Source organism: Hemitrygon akajei, chromosome 2 (assembly GCF_048418815.1).
Source record: "Hemitrygon akajei chromosome 2, sHemAka1.3, whole genome shotgun sequence".
NCBI lineage: Eukaryota > Metazoa > Chordata > Chondrichthyes > Myliobatiformes > Dasyatidae > Hemitrygon > Hemitrygon akajei.
Genome location: NC_133125.1, coordinates 16,649,380 through 16,674,283, shown reverse-complemented (window position 1 = coordinate 16,674,283; position 24,904 = coordinate 16,649,380). Strand labels below are relative to the sequence as shown.

General features: G+C 42.8%; 1 protein-coding gene across 1 annotated transcript in view; it reads left to right on the top strand.

The window, feature by feature from the left end:
• Nucleotides 1-897: 897 nt before the first annotated feature.
• The window catches only part of chd1 (chromodomain helicase DNA binding protein 1), a 115,501-nt gene continuing 91,494 nt past the window's right edge, over nucleotides 898-24,904 (top strand). The window contains exons 1-2 of the mRNA XM_073067738.1: nucleotides 898-1,153; nucleotides 2,098-2,283. Coding sequence (XP_072923839.1) covers nucleotides 2,231-2,283 — 53 coding nt within the window. The 5' untranslated portion in view covers nucleotides 898-1,153; nucleotides 2,098-2,230. The remainder of the gene's footprint in view (nucleotides 1,154-2,097; nucleotides 2,284-24,904) is intronic.

Here is a 24,904-nt window from a genome sequence, read left to right as displayed (position 1 = left end):
CCTTTCCACCTATCACCTCCACGTTTCTCACCTCATCCTCCCTCCCCCCACATTGGGTTTCACCTATCGCTTTACAGCTTGTACTCCTTTTTCCCCCACGTACTCCCCCATTTTCTTATTCTGGCTTCTTCCCCCTTCTTTTCCAACCCTGATGAAAGGTCTCGACTTAAAACGTTGACCTTCTATCTATCTCTGTAGAATTGATGCTGTCTACCTCAGCACTTCGCGCTTACTGCTCTGGATTTTCAGCATCTGCAGAACTTGTGTTTGTGGTTTATGACGGTTAGGTAAGAATTAAGCAGGATGTTTACAAGAAACGGTTTGCACCTTGGTTCAGCCTGAATAGACGGCACAGGAAATTGATAGGGCGCTCCAGAGCAATTTTGGCACACAGTACTGTACACAAAATTTGGTTTTAAATGTAGATCAACACGCAAAGTTCCTCCAGCGGTGTGTGTGCTTGTTGAACAGGATTTACAGCATTCGCAGTATCTCCTGTGTTAGAAATGTGCTCATTTTAATACGGTAGTCCCGTCTCTGACATAGCAGATTCGGATCTTGACTCAGTGTTTGACCTCTGAATTCGGAAGAACTTGTAGCAGCATCTCAATGTTTCACACAGACATTGCTTAAAAGCGACTCCACCGTACACTATTTCGGAGGACGACCCTGGAAACATGGGCTTGACCTGGCATCCGTCGGTTTGGATTTCCTCCTTTGGACCTCCTGCATATTTGAAATGCCTACGCTGTGCGTCCAAGCGATCAGTCAGACGCCGGGATGCCGAGCCCGGGACTCCTCCAGCCTGTCAGCCAGCTTCCCGTCATGCTCCACTCTCCAGTCAAGCGTCCCGCTCTCCTCCCCCCCCCCCCGGCGGGGTGTGGCTGACGTCATCGGCAGTGAGTCCCGGCCCGAAGTGTGAACGCGAGTCATGGCGGCCGTGTCTGCCGGCAGGGAGACCGTGAACGCGAAATAAAACTGTCCGTCGGCAGCCGAACTACAGGGGGGCAGGGACAGAGAGGGGGGGAAAAAGTCTGTCTGTGTGTGTGTGTGCTCGAGTGAGGGGAAGAAGGAAGAAAACGAAAGGGGGCAAGAAACGAACAGGGTCCCGAGACGACAGCAACACTGAAGGAGAACAAAACAGACGCACCGGGTGAGAAACCGTGCTGGAGTTGCCCTCCCTCCGCTCCGTCCCGGGGAGGGTGCTGTGAGACGGAGGGTTAGCCCCCCCACGACGCGTGGGGAAGCAACGCCGAGCGTGAGCTCCCGGGCTGACGTGCGGCCGCCGGGGAAGCGGCTCGAGCCCGGGGGGGGGGGGGGGGCGGGAGGAGAGGGCTCGCGCGCCCGCGCGCATTCCATCAGCAGCCGGCGTTGGCGGAGCGGAGGGGCCCGGACGGACGGACGGACAGACGGACCCGCAGCGGCGCGCTAGGCCGAGGCCTGCAAGTGGATGTACAGTGCGCTCCGCCAGCCCCAGCCACAGGCGCTTTGTTGTTCATCCAAGGCCCAGCGCACAGCCACCCTGAGGTTGGGGGCAAGCTGTGCTGGAAGACTGTAGGCATTTACAGGACAGAATTGTGTTTTCTCTCTCTCTCTCTCTCTCTTTGGATTTTTTCCCCTCCCTCACATCTTCCTTTGTCTGACATGTTCACTTTCCGGGAGTAAGTTAATCCGTGCATGTTCAATGACTACCGAACATGGGGTCCGGTGTTTCCCGGCAAAATTGGCGATTTATATTAGACGGTAGTGGTGGAAGTGACATTACAATACGGCCATGGGCATCGCTTAACAAGATTGTCTTTTACATCAACGTTTATACTGTGAGTAACAGTAGGAGTCCGCATGGTGATCCCCTTCAAGTGTAAAAAAAAATGAAAGCTAGACAATCGAAATCGATTGAATGTAGGAACGAAGAACGTTTTGTGTTTTGGTTAATTTTAAGAGCTTTCTGGCAGAGCTGTTCAAAATCGATGCTAGTTATTTGATTTTATCAGACGGTAATAAGTGTCGTAGTATTCGGTCCGTATTTATCTCTCGTAACGCCAGCTTTTGCGATTGTAAGGAGATTCCTGAATACTTCTATTTCTTTCCTTGCAGAAACGTGGGACACGCATTTGGAGAATAAGGAGAATAAGAACCGGTGTGGGCCGATCTGTTTTATTTCGAAGCGGGATCTTGGCAGTTTTCTAGCTTGTGAAGACTCTTGATACTTTCCTTTTCGAACCTGCAAATGGAGGGTCACGGTGATGAGGACAGCGTCAGTAACAGTAGTGGAGACTCAAGGTATTAAAAGCTTTATGCTCAACGCTAAGCAACAGAGCTCTAGCGCGCTGCAACATTTTTAAGTGGCATTTCCTGGTGTATTCTGCATTTACAATTGAAAATGTATTTCTACCTCTATGGGTTCAGTGATTTGAATGGTCTATTATAGTTTTGACAACAATCTGAAAATTAGCATTCTGTTGTTAATGCTGCCAAGAATTTGAAAATCAAATAAAATTCTCAAAGAAAAATTTCCAAATATTTAAGGCAGTAATAGCTACTGGAAATGTAGACACTGGACTATTATCCACTGACAAGGTTCTACCACTTCAGTTGATGAATTTTAAATAATTAAATGAAACAAGAATTTTAAAAGTTGTGCAACCACTGGTTGACTCATGCCTTTTTGGATAAATTTTTACAATCCTTTACTGGCCAGCCAAAATGTCACTCTCAACCCGCACATCCTCAGTTTGGAAAATCAGAGATGGGCAACATCTGCCTGTGTTGTTCAGAATGTCCACATCATGTAACGAATGAGACCACTTTTTTTTTCTTTCGCTTTCATACTTTGACATCTTGACTTTTTAAGTGTGTAATACAATCTATTTCCAATCAGATACTATGCAGAATTTCCATTGCCTGTGGAGTACCTTTACGTGTTTGATTGCCATGCAGGCTTCATTATCAGCCATTCCTTGGTGGAAGTTTGTCTGGGGCACAAATTTCTGGAGGCATTTGGCAAAGAAAGTCCTATATTTAATTTCATTCCGCAATTTCTTTTGCCCCTGAGTTCTGGCACCAACATGAAGTGTGTGAACTTACTATAACTGGGCAAAAGGTTCTTGGGAAACTGAACAGTTTGAAGTTAGATAAATCAACTGGGCCAAATGGTATACACCCCGGAGTTCTGAAAGAGGTTGCTGAAGAGACTGTGGAGATATTAGTAATGATTTTTCAAGAATCACTAGATTCTGGACGACTGTCAATCCACTCTTCAAGAAGGCAGAGGCACAGAGGACAGGAAACTATATGCCAGTCAGTCTGACCTCAGTGGATGGGAAAGTGTTGGAATAGCTTGTTAAGGATGAGGCCTCAAGGTACTTGGAGGCACATGATAAAATAGGCTGCAGTCAGCATGGTTTCCTTGAGGGAAAATCTTGCCTGACAAATCTGTTGGAATTCTTTGAAGAAATAACAAGCAGGATTGACAAAGGAGAATCAGTTGATGTTGTGTACTTGGATTTTTAGAAGACCTTTGACAAGGTGTCACACGTGAGACTGCTTAACAAGCTACAAATCCATGGTGTTACAAGAAATGATCTAGCATGGATAATGCAGTGGCTAATTGGCAGGAGGCAAAGTGTGGGAATAAAGTGAGCCTTTTCTGGCTGGCTGCCGGTGACTAGCTTTGTTGCACAGATGTCTGTGTTGGGACTGATTCTTTTAATGTTCTTTGCAGATGATATGAAGCTGGGTGCAGGGGCAGGTAGTTTTGAGGAAGTAGAGAAGCTTTAGAAGGACTCAGCTTTGGAGAATGGGCAAGGAAATAGCAGATAGAATACAGCATCGGGAATTGTATGGTTATGCACTTTGGTAGAAGAAATGAAAGGGCAGACTATTTTCTAAATGGAGAGAAAATACAAAATTACTGAGGTGCAAAGGGGTTTTTTGTGTGACTTTGTACAGAATTCCCAAAATGTTAATTTGCAGGTTGAGTCTGTGGTAAGGAAGGCAACTACAATTTCAAGAGGACCAGGATATGAAAGCAAGGATGTAATATTGAGAAACTTTATAAAGCACTGGTGAAACCCTACTTGGAGTATTGTGAGCAGGTTTGGGCCCCTTATCTAAGAAAGGATGTGCTGAAACTGCAGAGGGTTCAAAGGAGGTTCATGAAAATGATTCCAGGGTTGAATGGCTTGTCTTATGAAGACTGTTTGATGGCTCTGGGCCTGTATTCATTGGTATTCAGAAGAATGACAGGTGGCCTCATTGAAACCTGTTGAAGGCCTTGATAGAGTGGATGTGGACAGGATATTTGCTATGGTGGGAGAGTCTTAAGACTAGTGGACAAGACCTCAGAATAGAGGGGCATCCATTCGAACAGAGATGAGGGATTTCTTTAGCAAGAGAGTGGTGAATCTGTGGCATTCTTTGCCACAGGCAGCTGTGAAGGTCAAGTCTTTATGTATATTTAAGGCAGAGTTAATAGATTATTGATTTGTTAGCTGGAGATTGGAGTGAAGGGAACATTGGATCAGCCATGATGAAATGGTGGAGCAAACGCGATGGGCCACCTAATTCTGCTACTATATCTTATGCTCTTGTTTCACTGCTGGTCATCAGCAAAAGAAAAATGAGATATCACCTTGTGCACTATTCAGTGTTTTACACAATTACATTTCACGAGAAACCACAGATCACAAAAATGTATGATATTTAAGTTTTAATACTTTAAAATGACTGTTTCAGTTAAATTTTTGTGATTAAGCTGTTGTTCATATGCTTAATATAATATTTTGTGAAGTTCTCTTATTCAGTGAATCATCAGAACTGTCCTAAAGCATTTACTAAGAGAACTTGTGTAAAGGCTTTTGCTTTAGTATTGCAAATTGGAAAATGTCCCACACCCAGAATTTAATACTTGCACCTGTTTTACTTGGGATGCATTTTATTACTTCAAAACAAAGTGTATTACTTTTGGCATTTAACTAAGAGGGATGGCCCTCATTGTATGTGGTAGATAGTTTGCTCTCAAGCTTGGATGTCATGGCAAATTTAAATTATGCTGCTTGTTGACAGTGAATTTTTATCACTTTTCCATTGATGCACTGTTGAAAGATATGTTCTCAAAAGGCAGAAGTAAATCCTGCAGTTTTTTTATTGTCTCGGCGAGGCGTTGGTTACATTATACTGAGGAACTGTCCAGTTAACAAACAATACCTCCTGAACATTAGTTGATAAAAATTGGGAGAAGGAAATTGTTCAATTCTCACTCTTAATGAAAGATCATGATGCATACATAACTACTGACCACTTTTGTTTGAGGGATATGGACCTCAAACGAGACTCTGTTGTGATGTCAACATTTGCAGGAAAAGGTTCTGAAATGCAGATTTGATTATAATTGCAGTTGAATCTTAGTAATTATTATGTATATGATCCTTCAACTATGTTCAAGTGTACATCCAAATATTGATTGAGATTTAATAAAAAGAGATCAAATTGTTCCACTCTTGAGGAAAGAATGCAGTTGCATTGTTTAATGATCAATGTGGCACACTTGGTTTTTTAGTCCTTTTTTTTTAGGATAGTTAGTTACCATCTGTTATGCTGCTGGCATTTAGGGCAGCAATGAAGGTCCTCCATCTCTCTGTCCTTAGCCATATTCTCTGTTGTGTGCCAGGTGTGGTTTAGTAGCCTCATTTCTGTCGCTCTGTTACAGCGCCAAGTTGTCCTTGGTTTCTTGTGTTTCCTCCGTCCTTCAGGGATCCAGTGAAGCACTGTCTTGATGATGGAGTTTGTCTCTCTGTTCATCATGTGCATTTTTTTTAGGGATTATGTCCAGAATATTTTGTTTCTCAACTGTCGTCCTATTTTAGGTGTTCTTGTACATCAGTCAATGAAAGCAAGCATGCAGGTACAGCAGGCAGTGAAGAAAGCTAATGGCATGCTGGCCTTTATAACAAGAGGAATTGAGTATAGGAGTAAAGAGGTCCTTCTGCAGCTGTACAGGGGCCTGGTGAGACCCCACCTGGAGTATTGTGTGCAGTTTTGGTCTCCAAATTTGAGGAAGGACATTCTTGCTTTTGAGGGAGTGCAGCGTAGGTTCACAAGGTTAATTCCCGGAATAGCGGGACTGTCATATGTTGAAAGATTGGAGCAACTGGGCTTGTATACACTGGAATTTAGAAGGATGAGAGGGGATCTAATTGAAACATATAAGATTATTAAGGGATTGGACACGCTGGAGGCAGGAAGCATGTTCCCGCTGATGGGTGAGTCCAGAACTAGAGGCCACAGTTTAAGAATAAGGGGTAGGCCATTTAGAACAGAGATGCGGAAAAACTTTTTCACCCAGAGAGTGGTGGATATGTGGAATGCTGTGCCCCAGAAGGCAGTGGAGGCCAAGTCTCTGGGTGCATTCAAGACAGAGTTAGATAGAGCTCTTATAGATAGCGGGGTCAAGGGATATAGGGAGAGGGCAGGAACGGGGTACTGATTGTGTATGATCAGCCATGATCACAGTGAATGGTGGTGCTGGCTAAAAGGGCCGAAGGGCCTACTCCTGCACCTGCTGTCTATTGTCTATTTATAATGTGGATACCGTGACTGTGACAATTACTTTTTTTCCTCTTCCAACCCCTTGTCTATTGTATAACACATTCTTTGTGTTGTTACTTTCAGCATACGATTAACCATATTTCCATACAACATGCAAAATTGATCAAGGAACTAAATAGGGGATAACTGGAACCAATGGTCAAGTAGAATTATTGAACTTAAGAAATTGCTGTACAGAATTAAGCAGTTTTGTACAACTGTTCTACCATGATGCTGATGCTTGAACCACCTCTTTGGCAATATTCTCTTTGTCTAAATCATCTAGATTCCTCTTAATGCATATATACCTCAATTAGTTTTTGTTGGAAAGTTCCACATTGGAACATTCAAAGTTTCATATCCATTGCCAGGGTAAAAATGTTTTTGAATTTGTTGGATGTCTGGAGTATCTATAAATTGCAGCCTGGCTTGTCTTCCCTGCAACTCAATATTTTGATGGTCAAAGCCATTCCCACCAACTCACTTCCGTAGCTATAATTCCATTTCCATTCTCTGGAACTTTAGGAGTTCTGTACGTATGTAGGAGTTCTCGTTGTATGTAATCTTATCTTATATGTCAGGCCATGCAGTTCTATAACATAGTGCATCCAGACTCCACATCAGGTGATCTGCTACTGAAATCTCATGCAGGATTATATACGGTAAATCTTTTTATATTTGTCTGATGCAGCAAATTTCAGAGTAGTTTTTCTCATTCTGCCTTGTAGAAAATTAACATCCAAACCTCTGCGCTGCTGCCATGTTCCACTTAACCGCTGAGGTTACGTTGGAGCTTGATTTTGTAATTTCTAATCCTGAAGTTATTTCATGGCCTTACCTCTTCCCATTTCCACATGCCTCTTGTTTGTTGAATTTAACTCCACTGCTGGCAGCCTTCAACTGGAACTAACCAACATCCACCATCCCTGGCCACCAAAATCTCTCTTCTCCAATTGTCTGTCTCTCTGGCTTCAATGAGAGAATTAAAGCGCATTCATTTGACTGTGCCTTTTGTCATCTGTTTCTTTATATGACTAATTAGATTTGAAAATTTTCAAGTGTAGCACTTTTGGACATTTTACTACTCTTAAGGCATTACATAAATATTGTGGATTCTGGCACCAAGTTTTGTATAGCAAATCAAGTGGGAGCATTTTATTCATGTGGACCCTGTGAAAGATCTCCAGAACTGACTTTTAATTGTAACTCCCTTTGGCTGTGTCCTTTTTCTGGAACATCTTCAAGTTTGTGACACAAATGTTTTGTGGTGAAAAGATGGGTTGTTGTGTATTGAGGCTTAGCTCAATTATCTGGAGCAATAATGTGACTAGATTAAAAAATATCAAGAATCAGGTTTATTATCTCACTTATGTAATATAAAACGTGTTTTGCAGAAACTGTGCCATGCAAAGATGTAAAATTAGTATAAATTACAAAATATAGCGTAAAAAGAAAGGAATAATGAGCTAGTGTTTATGCGTTCATGGACTATTCAGAAGTATGGTGAAGGGGCGTGGCCTAGTGGGCAAGGCATCAGACTAGTAACCTGAAGGTCACTGGTTCGAGCCTCAGCTGAGGCAGCGTGTTTGTGTCCTTGAGCAAGGCACTTAACAACACATTGGTCTGCGACGTCACCAGTGCCAAGCTGCATGGGTCCTAGTGCCCTTCCCTTGGACAACATCGGTGGCGTGGAGAGGGGGAGACCTGCAGCTTGGGCAACTGCCGGTCTCCCATACAACCTGCCCAGGCCTGTGCCCTGGAAACTCCAGGCGCAGATCCATGGTCTCTCGAGACCGACGGATGCCACCACCACGATGAAGGGGCAGAGGCTATTCCTGAATCATTGAGTGTGGGTCCTCAGATTATGAACTCCCAAACAGTGGTAGCACAAGAGATGATGAGCTTCCTTAATGATGGATATTGCCTTCTCGACTCACAACATCTTGAAGATGCCCTCAATGGTGGGTAGGATTGTGCCATTGATGGAGCTGGCTGTGTCTGCAATCTTCTGCAGCCTCTTACAATCCTGTACATTGGAGACTTCTTAATACCAAGCTAAGATGCAATCGGACAAATGCTATCCAGCATAAATCTGTAGAAATTTGCAAGTTTGATAGCTTACCAAATCTTGTCAAACTCTTAATGAAGTAGAGTGTCAGGGCAGCCAAGAATTTAAAACTGTTCACCCTTTCCACAACTGATCCCACACTGAGCACTGGTGCATGTTTTCTCAACTTCTCTTCCTGAAGTCTTTATTGGTCTTGCTGATGTTGAATGGAGGATTGTTGTTGCAGCACCACTTAACCAACTGAGATTCTCACTCCTGTATGTCTCCTCGTTGCCATCTGTGATTTTGCCAACAGTGGTGTTATCTGTGTGGATTATCAGTTGAAGAGATGTTATCACTGATCCACACCTACTGTGGTCCCCTAATGAGGAAGTCGAGGATCCAGTTACAGAGGTCCATGTTTAGAAATTTGGTGATTAGTACAGAGGGGATGTTGGTATTCAACACTGATCTGTAATCAATAAATTGCACTTGTCTATGTGGTCCAAAGCAAAATTAAGTACCAGTGAGCTTGTGTTTGTTGTTGTGTTGTGGCAGCAGCAGGTCTGAATCCTTTAAGCGGGCATTAGATCTAGCCATAACCAACCTCTTGAAGCACTTCATTGTGATACACGTGACAGTTAGTCAGTAGTCATTGAGGTTGTTCACCCTGTTCTTTAAGGATACTGGTCTGTGCTGCCCTTTTGAAATAGGTGGGAACCTCAGACCACAGAGGTGAGAGGTTGAAGATGTCCTCAAACACAGCAGTCAGTTTGTCAGCACAGATTTTCAGTACCTGGTCAGGTACCCCCTTGGCACCGGTCACCTTCCGAGGGTTCGTCCTCTTGAAAGATGTTCTGACATTAGCCTTCAAGACAAAGATCACAAGGTTTATTTATTTGAAATACAGCATTGTCTAAGCCCTTCAGGCCCTTTGAGCCATGCTGTCTGGTAATCCCTCAATTTTAATCCTAGCTCAATCACAAGACAATTTGCAGTGACCAATTTGTATGCCTTTGGACTGTGGAAGGAAACTCACCTGGTCACAGTAAGACTGTACAAACTTCTTACAGATAGCGGTGGGTCACTGAACTGTAAAGCATTGTGCTAACTACAGCGTTACTGTGCCAGATGCTGTGGGGCTTTGAGCAGGCATAGTGTTATCTTCCCTTTCAAAGTGGGGATAAAAGGATTTGAACTCATTAGGAAGTGAATCATTGCAGCCATTTATACTGTTAAGGTTTCACCTTTTTGGAAGTGATGGAATGCAACCTTGCCACAGCTGTCATGTATTGGATTGTGTCTCACACAAAACTATCTTTTTGCTGTTACAGTGGCCATCCATAGGTTGTTCCTAGACTTGCAGGATTCTGAATTGCTGGTCCTGAATGTCACAAATGTAGCCCTTAGCACACAGCAAACCTGGTTCATCCAGGGTTTCTGGGTTGATAAAGCTCAGTGTTCTTGAACGCATCACACTCACCCACTCAGGTCTTGATGAAGTCGGTATTGGCCGTGGCTTAATCACTCAGATCCAATGAATTTGGTGCAGGCCACTGACTCAAAACAATTTTGTAATTGCTGATGAAGGGTCTCAGCCCAAAATGTCAACTGTTTATTCCTCTCCATAGAGCTGCCTGACCTGAGTAAAAACATTTTTCATGTGTTACTCTTGGTTTCCAGCATTTGCAGAATATCTTGTGTTTGTAAATTCTGTCTTCAATCTCTGCCTATATGCTGGGATTAGAGTACAAGCCAGGTGATTGGACTTGCGAAGGTGTGGGATGGCAAAGTAAGCATTTTTGTTGGTGTAACAACGATTGAATATGTTGGCTCCTCTGGTTCCACAGCTGACTTGTTGGTCATAGTTTGTCAGAGACATCAAGCTGGCCTCTTTGAAGTCCTCTGCAATATTTGGGAAGGCATCAATATGCGCTGTTTTATAAATGTTGACCATGTTCATCTCCTCTTGTATCTTAAGTTTTGCCAGGGGTTTGGTGTATACAGCTACCAGGATGATAGAAGGGGACTCCCACAGCAGATAGGATTTACAATATTAGACATCAACTTTTAATGAGCCAATTTCTGAAATTGCATTACAGCTCCATGAGTTTTTCCGATGTACAGTGGCATGCAAAAGTTTATGCACCCCTGGTCAAAATTTCTGTTACTGTGAATAGCTAAGCGAGTAAAAGATGACCTGATTTCCAAAAAGGCATAAAGTTAAAGATGACACATTTCTTTAATATTTTAAGCAAGATTACTTTTTTATTTCCATCTTTTACAGCTTCAAAATAACAAAAAAAAAGGAAAAGGGCCCGAAGCAAAAGTTTGGGCACCTTGCATGGTCAGTACTTAGTAACACCCCCTTTGGCAAGTATCACAGCTTGTAAATGACTTCTGTAGCCAACTAAGAGTCTTCCAATTCTTGTTTGGGGGATTTTTGCCCATTCTTCCCTGCAAAAGCCTTCTAGTTCTGTGAGATTCTTAGGCAGTCTTGCATGCACTGCTCTTTTGAGGTCTATCCACAGATTTTTGATAATATTTAGGTCGGGGGACTGTGAGGGTCATGGTAAACCTTCAGCTTGTGCCTCTTGAAGTAGTCCATTGTGGATTTTGAGGTGTGTTTAGGATCATTATCCTGTTGTAGAAGCCATCCTCTTTTCACCTTCAGCTTTTTGACAGACGGTGTGATGTTTGCTTCCAGAATTTGCTGGTATTGAATTCATTCTTCTCTGTACCGGTGAAATGTTCCCTGTGCCACTGTCTGCAACACAAGCCCAAAGCACGATCAATCCATTCCCGTGCTTAGCAGTTGGAGAGGTGGTCTTTTCATGACATTCTGCACCCTTTTTTCTCCGAACATCCCTTTGCTTATTGCGACCAAAAAGTCCTATTTTAACTTCACCAGTCCACGGGACTTGTTTCCAAAATGCATCAGACTTGTTTAGATGTTCCTTTGCAAACTTCTGACGTTGAATTTTGTGGTGAGAACGCAGGAAAGGTTTTCTTCTTATAACTCTTCCATGAAGGTCATATTTGTGCAAGTGTCACTGCACAGTAGAACAGTGCACCACCACTCCAGAGTCTGCTAAATCTTGCTGAAGGTCTTTTGCAGTCAAACGGGGGTTTTGATTGGCTTTCTAACAATCCTACGGGCAGTTCTCTCTGAAAGTTTTTTTGGTCTTCCAGACCTCAACTTGACCTCCACCATTCCTATTAACTGCCATTTCTTAATTACATTATGAACTGAGGAAATGGCTACCTGAAAACGCTTTGCTATCTGCTTATACCCTTCTGCTTTGTGGACATCATTTTAGTTTTCACAGTGCTAGGCAGCTGCTTAGAGGAGCCCATGGCTGCTGATTGTTGGGGCAAAGTTTGAGGAGTCAGGGTATTTATTAAGCTTTGAAATTTGCATCACCTGACCTGTCCTAATGATGACTGTGAACAAGCCATAGTCCTAACAAGCTAATTAAGGTCTGAGACCTTGGTAAAAGTTATCTGAGAGCTCAAGTCTGTTGGGGTGCCCAAACTTCTGCATGGTGCTTCTTTCCCTTTTTTTCAGTCTAAAATTGTACAAAACAAAAATAATACACTAATCTTGCTTAAAATGTTGAAAAGAATGTTTCATCTTTAACTTTTATGACTTTTGGAGATCAGTTCATCTTCTACTCACTTAACTGTTCACAGTAACAGAAATTTTGACCGTGGTGTCCAAACTTCTGCATGCCACTGTAACTGCCTTACATAATATGAATGGCAGGATTGTTTTTGTAGTTGTGAATGGTTATAGAGCTGTGAGCATGTCAGAAATGCTTCCAGAAGTTGTACTGTCTAAACAGTAGAGCGGAAATGTATTACTTCAGATCTGTAAGAATTCTGTTTTCACATATTATCTATTAGGAAGCACTAGTAAAAAGAAAATAGCTCTTGAAGCTTGGAGGTGTTTTTAAGTGAATTACCTTATGTTTCTCTCCTGCCCATTTCTCTGTTGATTTTGTTCATGATTAAAATACAGTTTAGAAGACTGCAGCTCACTGTGGAACTTCAGTTGTTTTAATCACAGGTTTAAGGATACAACTAGGGGTATAGGGAAAAATTTGCATTATGTTATACACGATCACATTAATATCATTGGATAATTGTTACTCTACCTCTGGTTTGTTTGCTAGGGTATCTTCCCCTTGTACATCTGAAGACAATGTGTTATACTTCCACATATTTGATCTATAGTTCTGATACTGGACTGGCAATCCTATATTTGTTTCACCAAGACAAGTTAAGCAATTCAATTAGATGAAACCATTTTGTTCAAAAAGTGATCCATTGGCCTTAAAGCATAAATGTAGACTTGCTATTGTCACTCAAATCCACAAAATCAGCATATTGTTGTAAAAACATTATATTTTTGTTTGTAAACAAGGTTGAACAAGTTAGGTCTCTATTCATTGGAGCGTAGAAGGTTGAGGGGGGATTTGATCGAGGTATTTAAAATGTTGAGAGGGATAGATAGAGTTGACGTGAATAGGCTGTTTCCATTGAGAGTAGGGGAGATTCAAACGAGAGGACATGATTTGAGAGTTAGGGGGCAAAAGTTTAAGGGAAACACGAGGGGGTATTTCTTTACTCAGAGAGTGATAGCTGTGTGGAATGAGCTTCCTGTAGAAGTAGTAGAGGCCAGTTCAGTTGTGTCATTTAAGGTAAAATTGGATAGGTATATGGATAGGAAAGGAGTGGAGGGTTATGGGCTGAGTGCGGGTAGGTGGGACTAGGTGAGATTAAGAGTTCGGCACGGACTAGGAGGGCCGGAATGGCCTGTTTCCGTGCTGTGATTGTTATATGGTTATATGGTTATATGGTTAAACCCAACACATGGGCCAAGATTTTAAAACTACTATTTTTGATCTGTTTTCACAAGATAAATGGTGTCTGCCAATTTTGTTAGTCATGGAGTTAAGCTGAATGGTGCAACACAAATTAACATGTATTTTTAAAACTGGCAGTCTTCAAAATGTGAACATCTGTGTGAATGCAATACATCTGTGCTATTGAAGGAAGTAAGGATCGAAATTGTTGAAGTTTTGGTCAGACTGATGTCAGCCACAGGCAAATGTATACTGGATAAATTGTCATTTGGAAAAAAGCAGCTGAATAAATGAAACCTGAATGATGGTTTCCTAACAGTAAATGTATATTTGATTAATTTGACGGAGGTTTTGGATAATGGGGAAGGTTGTCTAAAGCTATAAAAGTGCATGCATTTAGTGGTCATTTTATTCAGTACATCTGTGGTACATTTTCACTACTAGTGAAAGTAAATATCTCTAATCAACCAATTATGTGGCAGCAACTCAATGCATAAAAGCAGGCAGGCAAGGTCAACAGGTTCACTTGTTCAGACCAAACATCAGAATGGGGAAGAAATGAGTTATAAGTGAAGTGAATATCATTGGATAATTGTTACTCTACCTCTTGTTTGTTTGCTAGGGTATCTTCCCCTTGTACATCTGAAGACAGTGTGTTATACTTCCATATATTTGCTCTATAGTTCTGATACTGGACTGGCAATCCTATATTTGTTTCACCAAGACAAGTTAAGCAATTCAATTAGATGAAACCATTTTGTTCAAAAAGTTGTTGGTGCCATACGGGGTGGTTTGAGTATCTCTGAAACTGCTGCTCTCCTGTGATTGTTATGCACAATAGTCTCTACAGTTTGTGAAAATGAAAATCATCTAGTGAGCATCAGTTCTATGGGTGAAAAAGCCTTGTTAGTGAGAGAGTCAGAGGAGAGTCGAGCATCTCTGAACACACAACACATTGAAGCTTGAAGTGGATGGGCTACAGCATCAGAAGCCCTCACCAGATTCCACTCTTGTATCTAATGAAGTGACCACTGAGAGTATAGTTCAAGTAGAAAGTCAGGTGAAGCATTGACAAATGAAATTTAATCTTTTTAAATTAGAAGTGATGCCTTTTGCAAAGTTGAAAGATTGTAGTAAATGTTAGGGCACTCAGGAATGTTGATGAACAGAGATCTTGAGATCCAATTCCATAGTTCCCTGAAAGTGGCAACACAGGTAGATTATGAGATGGGGTGCACTCCTGCAAATACTGAATGTCTGTACGCTCCTGACAAATGAACTTGAGGTTCTTTACCATCCTTAATGTTCCTTCTCCACTTTGAGGACTTGGGTTAGTGATTCCCAGGAGCCAGTGAGATGTTGTATTTTTTTAAAAGGGAGCTTCAAGCACATCATTGAATATTGTAAAGGAGTGGCACGGTGGCGTACCAGCTAGCGTCATGCTAACAGTGTCAGTGATCAAGGGATCAACCCCTCTGTCGTCTGCAAGGAGCTTGTGTGCTCTCCCTATTACCACATGGGTTTTGTCTGAGTGTTCATATTTCCTCCCACATTCCAAAGATGTACGAGTTAGAAAGTTTAGGCCATTTGATATTGGGACGAGAAACATGGCGACACTTGCAAGCTGCCCCCCAGAACTGTTTCAAATTGTTAATAATCATACCAGCATCCAAGAAGAGCAGGGGTAGCTGCTTCAATGACTACTGCCCAGTTGCACTCACATCTACTGTGATGAACTGCTTTGAGAGGTTGGTCATGGCAAGAGCAAACTCCTGCCTAAGGAAGGACCTGGACCCACTGTAATTTGCCTATCAGCACAATAGGTCTACAGCTTATGTAGTCTCACTGGCTCTCCACTCAGCTTTGGATCACCTATACAATAGTAATACTTGTGTCAGGCTGCTGTTTATTGACTACAGCTCTTTGTTCAACACAATCATGCTGTGTGTTCAAATCAACAAGCTTTGTACCTCTCTCTGCAACTGGATTCTTAAATGGGAGAGCACAATCTGTGCAGTTTGGAAATAATATCTCCTCCTCACTGCCATTCAACACTGCCACACCTCAAGGATGCGTGTTTAGCCTGCTGTTGTACTCACTACACCCACAGCTATGTGGCCAGGCACAGCGCAAGTGCCATCTATAAATTTGCCAATGACACAATTATTGTTGGCAGAATTTCAGATAGCCACAGGTGTATAGAAGTGAAATGGATCAGCTGGTTGAGTGATGTTGCTTCAACAACTTTTCAGTCAGCGTCAGTAAGACCTGGGAATTGACTGAGGACTTCAGGAAGGGTAAGTCGATGGAACACACCAGTCCTTACTGAGGGTTCAGCAGTGGAAAGGGTGAGCAATTTCAAGTTCCTGGATATCAATATTTCTTAGGAGCCCAACATACTGATGAAACTACGAAGAGGGCACAACAGCGGCTATATTTCATTAGGTGTTTGAGAATTGGTATGTCGCCAAAGACTTGCAAATTTCTACAGATGTACCATGGAGAGAATACTAACTGGTTGCATCACCATCTGGTAAGGAGGGGCCACTGCATAGGATCAGTAAAAGCTGCAGAAAATTGTAAACTCAGCCAGCTCCATCATGAGCATCAGCCTCCCCAGCATTCAAAAAGGGGCATCCATTATTAAGGAGCCCCATCACATCATCCTCTCCGATGAGAAAAGCCTGAGCTTGTTCAAGCCATCTACATAAGACGGCATCCTGGTCAATCTCCTCTTCATCTCCAAGGCTTCCACATTCTTCCTATAATGAGGACAGGACATGTCCTATTCTCATTGCTGCCATCTAGAAGGATTGTAGAAGTCTGAAGTGACATACTCAAAATTTCAAAAATAGCTTCTTCCCCTGTATGATAAATGAATCTATGAAAATTTCTTCAGTAATTATTCCCTCTCATTTTGCATTGCTTATTTAACTTGTTGTTTCTATGTGCTTAATTGTAATTTATAATTTTATTACTATGTAATGCAATGTACTGCTGCCGCAAAACAACAAATTTCACAACATATGCCTGATTATTAAACCTGACCATGTAATCTGTTCTAAGACCCTTGCTCTTTGTGATTTTTTTTTTATAGATGAGTTGGATGAAGAAGTAGAAGTGTGGATTAGTAAGTTTGCAGGTGATGTTAGGGATACTGTACAAGGTTGTCATAGGTTAGAATGGGACATTGATAGGAAGCTGAGCAGTGGCTCAGTGCAGCTCAGTTTGGAAGAGTGAAGTGATTGGCTTTGAAAGGTTAACAGGATACAGTGTTAATGACAATATTCTTGGCAGTGTGGAGGAATGGGGGATCTTGTTCACGTTCATAGATCCCAGAAATTTGCAGCGCAAGTTGATTGCTCAGTTAAGAAGGCATGTGTGTTGGCCTTCATTAGTTGGAGGATTAAATTTAAAAATCTGTGAGGTAATGTAGCAGCTCTAAAATCCTGATTAGACCAACTTGAACAATTATATTCATTTCTGTTCACCTCATTGTCCAAAGGATGTGGAAAATTTAGAGAGGGAGAAGAGGAGATTGACCAGGATGCTGCTTTGATTAGAAAGCGCATCTTATCTGGATAAGTTTAGCAAGATAGGGTTGTTCATTGGAGAAGAGGATGAGAGGTGACTTGAAAGTGGAGTACATGATAAAAGGCATGGATAAAGTAGATAGCCAAAGACTTTCTCTGCGGCAGAAATGGCTAATGTAGGGTGTTGGGGGAGCAGGTGGTAGGTACATAGAATGTTCAAAGTTCAAAGTAAATTTTATTATCTAAGTACATGTACTTGTATGTCACCGTATATAACCCTGACATTCATTTTCTTGTGAGCATCCTCAACAAATCCATAGGATAGTAACAATTAAAGATCAATGAGATCACCCAACTAGGGCATTCAACCAGAATGCAGAAGACAATTAACTGTGCAAGTGCAAATATAAATAAATAGTAATAAATAATAATAAGAAGAGTCCTTGAAAGTGAAGCAATTGGTAGTGGGAACATTTCAATGATTAGACCAAGTGAAGTTTTCCCTTTTGTTCAAGAGCTTGATGGTTCCGGGGTTGTAACTGTTCAGGAATCTGGTAGTGTGAGTCCTGAGAAGCTCTTGTACCTTCTACTTGATGGCAGCAGTGAGAAGAGAGCATGACTTGGGTGGTGGGAGTCCCTGATGATGGATGTTGCTTTCCTATGACAGCATTTCATGTAAATGTGCTGAACAGTAGGATTTTCTGTTCAAGGGCAATGGTGTTTCTGTACCAGGATGTGATGCAACCAGTCAATGTACTCTCCATTACCCATCTATAGAAGTTTGACAAAGTTTTAGATATCATGCTGAATCTCCATAAACTCCTAAGGAAGTAGAAGTGCTGCCATGCTTTCTTTGCAAATGCACCTAGGTGCTGGGCTTCTGAAATAGTAACACTGCGGAATATTAAAGATGTTCAACTGATCCACTGATGAGGGCTGGCTCATGGTCCTCTGGTTTCCATCTGCTGCCAGGTCAAGGCAGATACATTAGGGACATTTGAGAGACTCCTAGGCATGTGGAAAAAAGAAAAATATAGGGCTTTGTGGGAGGGAAAGGTTAGATGGATGTTGGATTAATTTAGAGAATCAGCAGAACGTCATGGTCATCATGGTCTTTCCTGTGTTGTACTGTTCTATGTGCTAATAAATTGATTAACTACAGTTAGACAAAAAAGACACAAACGTTCGGATGCTGTTCATAGACTTCAGTTCAGCATTCAATACAGTCATCCCTCAGAAGCTGACTGGATCCTAGACTCAGTAAGTCTGGATCAGGAGCAGCATCTCCAACACCATCACACTGAGCACGGGGGTGTCACCAGGACTGTGTGCTCAGTCCACTGCTGTTCACTCTGCTGACCCACGACTGTGCTGCAACACACAGCTCGAACCACATCATTAAGTTCACCGATGACACACCATGGTGGGTCTCATCAGCAAGAATGACGAGTCAGCTTACAGAGAGGAGGTGCAGCGGCTAACGGACGGGTGCAGAGCCAACAACCTGTCTCTGAATGTGAACAAAACAAAAGAGATGGTTGTTGACTTCAGGAGGACATGGAGCGACCACCCCTCGCTGAACATCAACGGCTCCTTGGTAGAGATCGTTAAGAGCACCAAAATTTCTTAGTGTTCACCTGGCGGAGAATCCCACCTGGTCCCTCAACACCAGCTCCATGGCAAAGAAAGCCCAGCAGTGTCTCTACTTTCTGCAAAGGCTGAGGAAAGTCCATCTCCCATCTCGCCCCCCCCCCCCCCCCCCCATCCTCATCACATTTACAGGGGTTGTATTGAGAGCATCCTGAGCAGCTGCATCACTGCCTTGTTCAGAAATTGCACCATCTCGGATCGCAAGACCCTGCAGCGGATAGTGAGGTCAGCTGAGAAGATCTTTGGGGTCTGTCTTCCTGCCATCACGGACATTTACACTACACGCTGCATCCGCAAAGGAAACAGGATTATGAAGGACCCCATGTACCTCTCATACAATCTCTTCTCCCTCCTGCCGTCTGGGAAAAGGCACTGAAGCATTCGGGCTCTCACGACCAGACTATGTAACAGTTTCTTCCCCCAAGCTATCAGACTCCTCAATACCCAGAGCCTGGACTGACACCTTGCCCTATTGTCCTGTTTATTATTTATTGCAATGCCTGCACTGTTTTTGTGCACTTTATGCAGTCTTGTGTAGGTCTGTAGTCTAGTGTAGTTTTCTCTTTTTTTACATAGTTCAGTCTAGTTTTTGTACTGTGTCATGTAAAACCATGGTCCTGAAAAACGTCTCATTTTTACTATGTACTGTACCAGCAGTTAAGGTCGAAATGACAATAAAAGTGGCTTGACTTGACCTAATTTGCTTTATTCACATACTTTAGCATTTTGAGTTTACTTCAGTGAATTTAAAGGATTACGTATATTGATAGCTCATCCCAACTAGCAGAATCCCTTTGAATATTCAATACTGGTGTATCTTCTAATGTCTCTATGTACCAGTGCTACACATCCAAAATATATCTCTTGTTACAATGTTCAGAAATGATTGCATGATTATGTAACTAATCAGAAAGTTGTGAAAAAACATCTATACATTGTCAGGAATGCACCTTTAACAATGTGTTAATGCCAGGAGCATTCATCTATTGTCTTCTCCTGTGTAGTTTCAATGGGACAGAATCAGAATGTCCCAGATCCAATGCTTGGTTTCATTAGCCACAATTTATTAGTTGGAAATTAAATTGTGTGCAAGGCTTTATTTCTTGAAGATTGGTTCTCATTTTATTTAATCTATAATGTCACCATTCCAGAATGATTCTGAACAGGAGATGATAGCGAATTTCATCATTAATGTCTGGCTTTGTAGAAAGGTTGCACCAAAATCATAGCCAGCCTTCCACAGTTTCTGGGATTGTTCTGTGAATCTTTGGTGTTCTTTGGACTTCTGCTATTCGGTACCTGTGGAACAGTTCCTTTTCGCTTGCAATTCAAAAACACAGTTTGTGGTACTCCTTATTGTATTGGCCTTAGTTGTTCTCAGAAGAGAAGCCAAAAGTCATTCCTAGGTTCTGGTCAGGGCAGTCCATTAACTGTGTGCAGTAGCTCCCGCTAACTGAGAATCGACAAGTTGTTTGTGGAGGGCTGTTAAAGAGCTATATTTGTGATGTCCTTGATAGATTTGCCACTGATTTTTCTAGTCTCTGTTGAACCTGCAATTTTAAGGTCAAGATAATAGAGAAAATGAAATAAAGTGCTGATTAGTCTGATGGTTATTGGCTCCTATCCTGCTGTGGATAAACCAGTTAGTCCTGAATTTGGAAGATAAAGTAATCCAACAGGTACCATTACCCTGACAATCTGTTGCCATGACAGTATGCTTGCATCATAACTGTGCTACAGATATTTTATAGGGTACAATCTCATCCTGTTCTTCACCCCTCCTCATTTGGATTCGCCTTGCTAGCTCTTGTTTCGTCCCTTCTCACTGCTTTATGATATCTCCATTTCATGTTTTTCAGTCTGGATGAAGGGTCTTGCCTAAAACATTGATTGTCCATTTCCTGGTACATATGGCACGTGTACATATGTCTCTGTTAAGGCACTAAGTTCAAAAGTCAAGAAGTTATGTTGCAGCTTTATAAAAATCATTGGGCTGCATCAGGAATATTACATGCAGTTCTGGTTGCCCTATTGAGGGTTTGGAGAGGATGCAGAAGAGGTTTACCAGGTTGTTGGCTGAATTAGTGGATGTGCTATGAAAAGACGGTGACAAACTTGGGTTGTTTTCTCTGGCAATCTGATAGAGGTTTATCAGATTGACGTGCATAGATAGAGTAGAGAGGCAGTATCTTTTTTCAAAGGTTGAAATGTCTAATACAAGAGGACATGCATTCAAGGTGAGAGGGGGTAGCTTCAAAGGAGATGCAAGGGACAAGTTTTTATTTACACAGTGGCAGTGTCTGGAATATACTGCTTGGGGTGGTGGTAGAGGCCATAAGACAGAGGAGCAGAAGTTGGCCATTCGGTCCATCGAGTCTGCTCCACCATTTCATCATGAGCTATCCAATCTCCCCTTTAGTCCCATTCCCCCACCTTCTCACCATAACCTTTGATGCCCTGACTGCTCAGATACCTATCAATCTCTGCCTTAAATACACCCAATGACTTGGCCTCCACTGCCGCCCGTGGCAACAAATTCCACAGATTCACCACCCTCTGGCTGAAATTTTTTTTCGCATCTCTTTTCTGAATGGGTACCCTGCAATCCTCGAGCCATGTCCTCTCATACTAGACTCGCCCACTGTGGGAAACAACCTTGCCACATCCACTCTGTCCATGCCTTTCAACATTTGAAATGTTTCTGAGGTCCCCCCTCATTCTTCTAAACTCCAAGGAGTACAGTCCAAGAGCAGTCAAACGTTCCTCATATGTTAACCCTCTCATTCCCGGAATCATTATAGTGAATCTTCTCTGAAACCTCTCCAATGTCAACACATCCTTTCTTAAATAAGGAGCCCAAAACTGCACACACTACTCCAAGTGAGGTCTTACCAGTGCCTTATAGAGCCTCAACATCACATCCCTGCTCCTATACTCTATTCCTCCTGAAATGAATGCCAACATTTCATTCGCCTTCTTCACCACCGACTCAACCTGGAGGTTAACCTTAAGGGTATCCTGCACGAGGACTTCCAAGTCCCGTTGCATCTCAGAACTTTGAATTCTCTCCCCATTTAAATAATAGTCTGCCCATTTATTTCTTCTACCAAAGTGCATGACCGTACACTTTCCGACATTGTAATTCATTTGCTACTTCTTTGCCCATTTCCCCCAATCTATCCAAGTCTCTCTGCAGACTCTCTGTTTCCTCAGCAGTACCAGACCCTCCACCTATCTTTGTATCATCAGCAAACTTGGCCACAAAGCCATCTATTCCATAATCCAAATGGTTGATATACAACGTAAAAAGAAGCGGCCCCAACACAGACCCCTGTGGAACACCACTGGTAATTGGCAGCCAATCAGAATGGGATCCCTTTATTCCCACTCCCTGTTTCCTGCCAATCAACTAACACTCTATCCACGTATGTAACTTTCCCGTAATTCCATGGGCTCTTATCTTGTTTAGCAGTCTCATGTGTGGCACCTTGCAAAGGCCTTCTGAAAATCCAAATGTACAACATCTACTGCATCTCCCTTGTCTAGCCTACTTGTAATTTCCTCAAAAAATTGCAATAGGTTTGTCAGGCAGGATTTTCCTTTCAGGAAACCATGCTGAGTTCTGCCTATCTCATATGCCTCCAGGTACTCCGTAACCTCATCCTTCACAATCGACTCCAACAACTTTCCGACCACCGATGTCAAGCCAACAGGTCTATAATTTCCTTTTTGCTTCCTTGCCCCCTTCTTAAATAGCAGAGTGACATTTGCAATCTTCCAGTCCTCCGGAACCAGGCCAGAATCTATCGACTTTTGAAAGATCATTGCTAGTGCCTCCGCAATCTCCACTGCTACTTCCTTCAGAACATGAGGATGCATTCCATCTGGTCCAGGAGATTTATTTACCCTTAGACTATTCAGCTTCCTGAGTACTTTATCGTAATTGTAACTGCGCATATTTCTCTTCCCTGACACCCTTGAATGTCCGGTACATTGCTGATGTCTTCCTCAGTGAAGACTGATGCAAAATACTCGTTCAGTTCCTTCGCCATCTCCTTATCTCCCATTACAATTTCTCCAGCATCATTTTCTATAGGTCCTATATCTACTCTCACCTGTCTTTTACTCTATATACTTGAAAAAGCTTTTAGTATCCTCTTTGATATTATTTGCTAGCTTCCTTTAATAGTTTATCTTTTCCCTCTTAATGACCTTCTTAGTTTCCTTTTGTAAGCTTTTAAAAATTTCCCAGTCCTCTGTCTTCCCACTAATTTTTGATTCCTTGTATGCCCTCTGCTTTGCTTTTACTTTGACTTCTCTTGTCAGCCACGGTTGCATCCTTTTTCCATTCGAAAATTTCATCTTCTTTGGAATATATCTGTCTTGCACCTTCCTCACTTCTCGCATAAACCCCAGCCACTGCTGCTTTGCCGTCCTTCTTGCTAGTTGTGTCCCTTTCCAGTCAACCTTGGCCAGTTCCTCTCTCATGCCACTGTAATTTCCTTTACTCCACTGAAATACCAACACATCGGATTTCAGCTTCTCTTTCTCAAATTTCACAGTAAACTCAATCCTGTTATGATCACTGCCTCCTAAGGGTTCCTTCACTTCCATCTCTCCAATCACCTCTAGTTCATTACACAATACCCAATCCAGTACAGCTGATCCCCTAGTGGGCTCAACAACAAGCTGTTCTAAAAAGCCATCTCGTAGACATTCTACAAATTCTCTCTCTTGAGATCCAGTGCTGACCTGGTTTTCCCAATCCACTCGCATTTTAAAATCCCCTACCATTATCTTAACACTGCCCTTCTGGCAAGTCTTTTCTATTTTCTGTTGTTATTTATAGTCCACATCACTGCAGCTGTTTGAAGGCCTGTAGATAACTGCCATCAGGGTCCTTTTACCCCTGTGATTTCTTAGCTCAACCCATAAAGATTCTGCACCTTCCAATCCTATGTCAACTCTTCCTAATGATTTAATATCATTTCTTACCATTAAAGCCGCACCACCCCCTCTACCTACCTGCCTTTCCTTCTGATACACTGTGTATCCTTGGACGTTCAGCTCCCAGAGACATGCATCCTTTAGCCATGTCTCAGTGATGGCCACAATATCATACCTGCCAATCTGTAACTGTACAACAAGATCATCCACCTTATTCCTTATGCTGCGTGCATTTAAGTATAACACCTTAAGTCCAGTATTTGGTACTTTTTGCATTGATTGCACTGCAACTCATCCCAATGGCTGCAAATTTGCTCCATCACCTGCCTGTCCTTCCTGACATCCTTATTGCTCACTACCTTAGATCTAGTTCTGTTTTCCCTCTCCTCCGCTCCATCATTCCGGTTCCCATCCCCCTGCCAAATTAGTTTAAACCCTCCCTAACAGCTCTATTAACCTTCCCGGCAGGATATTGGTCCCCGTAGGATTCAAGTGTAACCCGTCCTTTTTGTACAGGTCACGCCTGCCCCAAGAGAGGTCCCAATGATCTAGAAACTTGAATCCCTGCCCCCAGCTCCAATCCCTCAGCCACGCATTTATCCTCCACCTCATTCCATTCCTACTGTCACTGTCGCGTGGCACAGGCAGTAATCCCTAGATTACTACCTTTGTGGTCCTTCTTCTCAACTGCCTTCTTAACTCTCTATATTCTCCTTTCAGGACCTCTTCCCTTTTCCTACCTATGTCATTGGTACCTATATGTACCACGACCTCTGGCTCCTCGTCCTCCCACTTCAGGATATCGTGGATACGATCAGAAACATCCTGGACCCTGGCACCAGGGAGGCAAACTACCATCCAGGTCTCCTGATCGCATCCACAGGATCGCCTATCTGACCCCCTAACTATCGAGTCCCCTATTACTACTGCCTTCCTCTTCCTTTCCCTACCCTTCTGAGCCACAGGGCCGGACTCTGTGCCGGAGGCATGGCCACTGTTGCTTCCCCCAGGTAGGCTGTTCCCCCCAACAGTACTCAAACAGGAGTACTTATTATCAAGGAGTACAGCCACTGGGGTACTCTGTAGTACCTGACTCTTCCCCTTCTCCCCCCCCCCCCCCCCCCCCCAACAGTGACCTACCTGTCTGCCTCCCATGGCCCCGGTGTGACCACCTGCCTGTAACTCCTCACTCTCCCTGACTAGACAAAGGTCATCGAGCTGCAGCTCCAGTTCCCTAACACGGTCCCTTAGCTACAGCTCGGCGCACCTGG